The following is an 8136-nucleotide window of genomic DNA, read 5'->3' on the forward strand; positions in this document are numbered from 1 at the left end:
GTCAATTTTTACAGGTGCACCATAGAATCTGTTATCACATACTGCATTACAGTGTGGTACTCCGGCTGCTCTTCTGAGGACAAGACCCTCAAGCGCATCATCAGAATGGCTGGCAGAATCACTGGTACTCAGTTACCATCACTGGATGACATCTTCACTGCTCGCTGCAGCAACAGGGAAAAAATTATCTGCGGGGATGCAACTCACCCCGGCCACAGCCTTTTCATTCTCCTACCCTCTGGTAGGCGTCTTAGAGCCCTACATGCCCACACCACTAGGCTGAAGAACAGCTTTTACCCACAAAACAATCAGTCTCCTAAATGCTCGGAGATTATTGCCCCTTCCTAGGATAGAAACTACCACAGACTGAAAGTAACTGCTGCATTCATGAACTCATGATGATCTCTGTCTGCAGTGGTGTCTGAATCAGTGTGTATATATACTCATGAGCACTTCCTACTTTTCTCTTGCTATATATATATGCTGTAAACTGTGAATAGTAAATGCCTTCTAGTGCAATGTTGTTTTTTTTCTAGTGTAATGCTTTAGTTTAAATGTCAGTTCTTGTTCCTCTGTCCATGGCATTTAGGATTGCTCCAACAACATTTCATTGTATTGTACATTGTATTACATTGTATTGTACAGTGACAATAAAGGCATCTTATCTTATCTTACTAGACTGCGCAATAGCGAAGCCTAGTATCGAAAATAGGAAAATCCTGGTATCGAGGTCATTACCAGGAAATAGTATCGATTGGGTATCGAAAATTCAATACCCGAAGCAACCCTAGCCTACAATAAAATTTTTATCCAGTGACCACCTAATGTACCTCCAGCCACATAATCACAAGTTCTTTTCTGTCAGGTGAATGCCTAATTTTTGGGGCCTGTACTCCTGTGGCCTAAAATAAAAATTTTCTAGGCTCCAGCAGGGCACATTTTTGAGCGTTTCCTTTTAGGACGCATAAAATGGCCCCTGATTAAAATACAGATTTTTGTGGGAATATTTGCCAATGATCCCCCTCTGGTATGTCACTGTCCATGTTGTGGGACTATTTTTGCACTACTAGTAAGTATGGTGGCTGCAAATATGACCTGAAGATTTTTCAGGTTCCCCTGCCATTAAAGTTAATGGGGCCCGCCGTGCACGCATGGTTCGCAAATATTTGATTGCGAACGCGCATTTGCTAACTGTCCCGGCCATCACTACTGTTAACTCCATTGATGTCATGGGTGGCTACCGACCGCTGCATTTAACCAGCTCAGCTCCCCTAGCTTAAACACCCTTAATGACCAGACCACTTTTTACAATTCTGCACAACACTACTTTCACGATTTATTGCTCGGTCATACAACTTACCACCCAACTGAATTTTACCTCCTTTTCTTCTGACTAATAGAGCTTTCATTTGGTGGTATTTCATTGCTGCTGACATTTTTACTTTTTTTATTTACCGAAATTTGGGGGGGAAAAATGACATTTTTCACTTTCAGTTGTAAATTTGTTTTTAAAAAACTACATTTATATATACATTTTTCTCTAAATTTATTGTTCTACATGTCTTTGATAAAAAAAATCAATAAGTGTATATTTATTGGTTTGCGCAAAAGTTATAGCGTTTACAAACTATGGGACAAAAATGTGAATTTCCGCATTTTGAAGCAGCTCTGACTTTCTGAGCATCTGTCATGTTTCCTGAGGTTCTACAATGGCCAGACAGTATAAAATCCCCACAAATGACCCCATTTCGGAAAGTAGACACCCTAAGGTATTCGCTGATGGGCATAGTGAGTTCATAGAAGTTTTTATTTTTTGTCACAAGTTAGCGGAAAATGATGATTTTTTTTTTCTTACAAAGTCTCATATTCCACTAACTTGTGACAAAAAATAAAAACTTCCATGAACTCACTATGCCCATCACGAAATACCTTGGGATGTCTTCTTTCCAAAATGGGGTCACTTGTGGGGTAATTATACTGCCCTGGCATTTTAGAGGCCCTAAAGCGTGAGAAGTAGTTTGAAATCCAAATGTGTAAAAAATGCCCTGTGAAATCCTAAAGGTGCTCTTTGGAATTTGGGCCCCTTTGCCCACCTAGGCTGCAAAAAAGTGTCACACATGTGGTATCGCCGTACTCAGAAGAAGTAGGGCAATGTGTTTTGGGGTGTCTTTTTACATACACCCATGCTGGGTGAGAGAAATATCTCTAAAAGACAACTTTTCCCATTTTTTTTATACAAAGTTGTAAAACACATACGGACGTCTGAATGGAGCCGTACAGGGGGTGATCAATGACAGGGGGGTGATCAAGGAGTCTATATGGGATGATCACCCCCCTGTCATTGATCACCCCCCTGTAAGGCTCCATTCAGACGTCCATATGTGTTTTGCGGATCCGCGGATCCGTGGATCCGCAAAACACATAAAGACGTCTAAATGGAGCCTTACAGGGGGTGATCAATGACAGGGGGGTGATCAGGGAGTCTACATGGGGTGATCAGGGGTTAATAAGTGACATGGGGTGGGTGTAGTGTAGTGGTGTTTGGTGCTACTTTACAGAGCTGCCTGTGTTCTCTGGTGGTCAATCCAAGCAAAAGGGACCACCAGAGGACCAGGTAGCAGGTATATTAGATGCTGTTATCAAAACAGCGTCTAATATACCTTTTAGGGGTTAAAAAAAAAAATCGCATCTACAGCCTGCCATCGAACGATCGCCGCTGGCAGGCTGTAGATCCACTCGTTTACCTGCCGATCCTGTGAACACGCGCGCCTGAGTGCGCGCGTTCACAGGAAATCTTGCGTCTCGCGAGAGGAAGCGAGGGCGCCTCCAGGAGGAATTACAGGGCCGCCGCCAGGACGCGATCCTGCGTACGGCGGTCCTGTAGTGGTTAAGGGGTTAAGTGGCTGGGATCGGAGCCAGCACTAATGTTACCATTGCAGCAGTGTTGAGCTGTATGTTACAGCTGACACTCGCTGCTGATGGTGGCAGCTCTGTCCCGGAGCCACCACCATCACATACAATACCAGGGGGATCGCTACAAAGGGCTGCAGGGATGAATCGGGGGCCGAACTGGTGAACGGAGGGCATCAGGGGCACATCTGGCATCGGGGACACAAAAGGGACCATGCCTGATTTCAGGTTCTGAGCTCCAAGTTGGAGATCAGAGGTTGAAACAGGCATTTTTACACTGCCGTGCTCCGATTGGTTAGTCTGCACAGCAAGGGACCACTCAGATTGGTTCCTTGCCAGCCTCTCCCGTGTCTCTGTTCTTTATAGTGTCAAAGCCCCAGTTAACAGTTTGGATGTAACTGTACGCCTGATTACGTTAAATTACAGGTAATCTGGATGCACAGTTACATCCAAATGCGGGAAGGGGTTAAAAAGAAAAAATTGTTTTGACATGGGACAAAAAGAAAAAGCAACCTAAGGCCTTGAACCCTTGCTTTTTACTTGGATGCCACATAGGCTAACTGTCAAGAAGCTGGCCATAGCATAGTGTTATTCAATGTATTGTGTCCCTTTGTGTCACAGCGCCATCTATTGGATTCATAGTCTTATGCCAGCCACTCTGCACACTAGCATCATTTTCCTCTCAGCGCCATCTATTGGATTCATAGTCTTATGCCAGTCACTCTGCACACTAGCATTATTTTCCTCACAGCGCCATCTATTGGATTCATAGTCTTATGCCAGTCACTCTGCACACTAGCATCATTTTCCTCTCAGCGCCATCTATTGGATTCATAGTCTTATGCCAGTCACTCTGCACACTAGCATCATTTTCCTCTCAGCGCCATCTATTGGATTCATAGTCTTATGCCAGTCACTCTGCACACTAGCATCATTTTCCTCTCAGCGCCATCTATTGGATTCATAGTCTTATGCCAGTCACTCTGCACACTAGCATCATTTTCCTCTCAGCGCCATCTATTGGATTCATAGTCTTATGCCAGTCACTCTGCACACTAGCATCATTTTCCTCTCAGCGCCATCTATTGGATTCATAGTCTTATGCCAGTCACTCTGCACACTAGCATCATTTTCCTCTCAGCGCCATCTATTGGATTCATAGTCTTATGCCAGTCACTCTGCACACTAGCATCATTTTCCTCTCAGCGCCATCTATTGGATTCATAGTCTTATGCCAGTCACTCTGCACACTAGCATCATTTTCCTCTCAGCGCCATCTATTGGATTCATAGTCTTATGCCAGTCACTCTGCACACTAGCATCATTTTCCTCTCAGCGCCATCTATTGGATTCATAGTCTTATGCCAGTCACTCTGCACACTAGCATCATTTTCCTCTCAGCGCCATCTATTGGATTCATAGTCTTATGCCAGTCACTCTGCACACTAGCATCATTTTCCTCTCAGCGCCATCTATTGGATTCATAGTCTTATGCCAGTCACTCTGCACACTAGCATCATTTTCCTCTCAGCGCCATCTATTGGATTCATAGTCTTATGCCAGTCACTCTGCACACTAGCATCATTTTCCTCTCAGCGCCATCTATTGGATTCATAGTCTGATGCCAGTCATTCTGCACACTAGCATCATTTTCCTCTCAACGCCATCTATTGGATTCATAGTCTTATGCCAGTCACTCTGCACACTAGCATCATTTTCCTCTCAGCGCCATCTATTGGATTCATAGTCTTATGCCAGTCACTCTGCACACTAGCATCATTTTCCTCTCTTGGAATCCTAAACGCGTTCTGACCTGTAGCGGTGTGTGACCCATTAGAATTGTGTAGAAGCAGAGCGCCCTCCTTTGGACAGTCACTGTCTGTTCAGTCTCCTTTCACATATTAAGGCCCACTACTGCTCAGTTGTATGAATCTGAATTTTGGACAATATTAAAATGGAAATGTTATATGGCAAGTGGCATTTTTCATTTTGATTGGAATTTTGGCAGTGAAAATGTCTACAAGAGATGAAACTGAAATCTCAAATTACCTTTTTTAAGTTGTATTTTAGGTTTTTCATTTGATTTATAATTTTGATTGGAAAATAGCACTATGGGGACATGATCATTCATTGACAAAGTTGAAATTTAAAAAGCCAAAGTCTATTTAATTTTACATTTATTTTTGCCACATATTACCCACACTGGAGCTGGGAATGAAAATCCAAAGGGAAGAAATGCATTTTACTTTTCATTTTGGCAGGCATTTTGCAGACATGGGTTGTAAATGAAATGTCAAATTGGGATTTGAATTAGAATTTCATGTTTTTCGTTATCATTTTATTTTTGGCAGGTTTCACCTCCCACCATAGATCTTTACAGAACCTTTCCATACACACAATGCAGCATGAAGGGGCTCGGTGAAGGCGGCAGTGAAGGTGTGTAAGTGTCTGATGGGGTCACACAGCTCATAAAAGGACAGCTGCCCGGCCTCGTAGTCCAGACATATCCTGACTCTATCACTGGAGATCTTGTCAGGTAACTGGATATCTTTACCGTCATGTCTCACTGAATACTGATTAACATACCTCCACAAACTCCAGGACTTGTTATTATCCCCAATGTATGACTGACGCCCCCTCCTGTCTATACTGGGATAACACATCCCCACCCTCCAACCCCCTGATCCACTGCTCTCCACATCCCAGTAATGTCGCCCTGAGGTAAATCCCCTGCTGCTCATCACCTGATTCTTCTGAAATCTCTCTGCTCTTTCTGAACGATTCTGATTATTTTGTGTCCAGGTTGCAGTTTTCAGGTCGTCTGATATAATAATGTCATTAGCAGCTGTGTTTACATCCAGTAATATGTCTGCAGGACCCTCCACATAGATCCCTCTCCTTATATCTGTTATTATGTCACATAATGTGTGTAATTTGTCTGAGATCACAGTCACATCCAGATCACCTACATCATGGAGACATCTATTTATGTCTTCATCACCTCCTTCCTCCTCAGGATCACACAAGTCACCTGCATCTGGTTCCTGTAAGACAGTCAGTGGATCAGTCATGTTACACAGCTCCTCAATGTGTCCCATCTTCCCAGACAGCTCGTCCTTCTTTATTTCCAGCTTCTGGATCAGAGAAGAGAATGAGAGTGACTCTTCCTTTTCCTGCCTGGAGATCTCACTCAGGATCCTCTTCTCCAAGTTGTCCAGTTGTCTCCTGATGTCTGTAAACAGGGCAGTGACTCTCTCTGCTTCTCCAGATGCTTTTTCTTGAGCTTTTCTCCAGTGTTCCTCCAGGTTCTGGACTCTTTTCTTGGTCTCCTCTGTCTTTCCGGTCAGTTTCTGGAAAATATTTCTCAGTTTCCCTTTCTTCTTCTCAGAGGCCTCATCCAGCATCTCCACCCCATGTCCCTGATGTTTTCCAACCAAACTGCAGGACACACAGATACAAGCAGAGTCCTCAGTGCAGTAATACTTTAAAACTTCCTTATGGACAGAACATTTCCTGTTCTCCAGGGAAGTCCTGGGGTCAGATACGACGTGTTCTGATGACTTGCTGTGAACGCTCAGGTGTTTCTCACACAGAGAAGCCTCACACATCAGACAGGATTTAACAGCAGGTACAGGAGAGTCCACACAGTAAGTGCAGAAGATCACAGTTTCCGTCTCTTTATGTTGAGTAACCAATAAATTCTCCATAATGTTACGCAGAGCTAAGTTCCTCATCAGTGCAGGCCGCTCCTGAAACTCTTCTCTGCATTCAGGACAGGTATAAACCACAGACTCGTCCTGCGTATCCAGTACACGATCAATACAGACCCGGCAGAAGTTGTGTCCACATCTCAGCATTACAGGATCTGTATATGTCTGCAGACAGATGGAGCAGTCCAGCTCAGCTCTCAGATCAGCAGACGCCATGGCTGACAGAGGAAGACAGAAACAAAACTGCAGTTCTCTGAGGTTCAAAATCCAGAGGGCGGGTTTATACATGTGTGCACAGGGTGCGGCTGAACAGCACAAGATCAGTCACTAACACTATAAGGGGCACGCTCCCACATGTATCCATAAACATACCGGACAGCGTCACACTGTAAGGGGCACGCTCCCACATGTATCCATAAACATACCTGACATTATCAGACTGTAAAGGGCACGCTCCCACATGTGTCCATAAACATACCAGACATCGTCACACTGTAAGGGGCACGCTCCCAAATGTATCCATAAACATACCGGACACCGTCACACTATAAGGGGCATGCTCCCACATGTACCCATTAACATACCGGACAGCATCACACTCTAAGGGGCACGCTCCCACATGTATCCATAAACAAACCGGACACCGTCATACTATAAGAGGCACGTTCCCACATGTATCCATAAACATACCTGACATCATCACACTGTAAGGGGCACGCTCCCACATGTATCCATAAACATACCTGACACCATCACACTGTAAGGGGCACGCTCCCACATGTATCCATAAACATACCTGACATCATCACACTGTAAGGGGCACGCTCCCACATGTATCCATAAACATACCGGATACCGTCACACTGTAAGGGGCACGCTCCCACATGTTTCCATAAACATACCGGACACCGTCACACTGTAAGGGGCTTGCTCCCACATGTATCCATATACATACCGGACACCGTCACACTATAAGGGGCACGCTCCCACATGTATCCATAAACATACCTGACATCATCACACTATAAGGAACACGCTCCCAAATGTATAAATAAACATATCGGACACTGTTACACTATAAGGGGCACGCTCCCAAATGTATCCATAAACATACCTGACATCATCACACTGTAAGGGGCACGCTCCCACATGTATCCATTAACATACCGGAGAGCATCACACTGTAAGGGGCACGCACCCACATGTATCCATAAACATACCGGATACCGTCACACAGTAAGGGGCACGCTCCCACATGTATCCATAAACATACCTGACATCATCACACTGTAAGGGGCAAGCTCCTACATGTATCCATAAACATACCGGACAGTGTCATACTTTACGGGGCACGCTCCCACATGTATCCATTAAGATATCGCACAGTGTCACACTATAAGGGACACGCTGCCACATGTTTCCATAAACATACCGGACACCGTCACACTATAAGGGGCACGCTCCCACATGTATCCATAAACATACCTGACATCATCACACTGTAAGGGGCACGCTC

General features: G+C 44.5%; 1 protein-coding gene across 1 annotated transcript; it reads right to left on the minus strand.

Moving 5' to 3' along the window:
- Nucleotides 1–5070: 5070 nt before the first annotated feature.
- LOC122928429 (E3 ubiquitin-protein ligase TRIM11-like) lies at nt 5071–6839 on the minus strand. The gene has a single exon (XM_044281249.1). The coding sequence runs from the start codon at nt 6834–6836 to the stop codon at nt 5265–5267; it is 1572 nt and encodes a 523-aa protein (XP_044137184.1). The 5' UTR covers nt 6837–6839; the 3' UTR covers nt 5071–5264.
- Between the last annotated feature and the right edge of the window lie 1297 nt (nt 6840–8136).

Source organism: Bufo gargarizans, chromosome 2 (assembly GCF_014858855.1).
Source record: "Bufo gargarizans isolate SCDJY-AF-19 chromosome 2, ASM1485885v1, whole genome shotgun sequence".
Taxonomy (NCBI): Eukaryota; Metazoa; Chordata; class Amphibia; order Anura; family Bufonidae; genus Bufo; species Bufo gargarizans.

Bases quoted from the DNA above. Each gene is read 5' to 3' on its own strand.
- LOC122928429 (XM_044281249.1), bottom strand. From the start codon at position 6,836: ATGGCGTCTGCTGATCTGAGAGCTGAGCTGGACTGCTCCATCTGTCTG.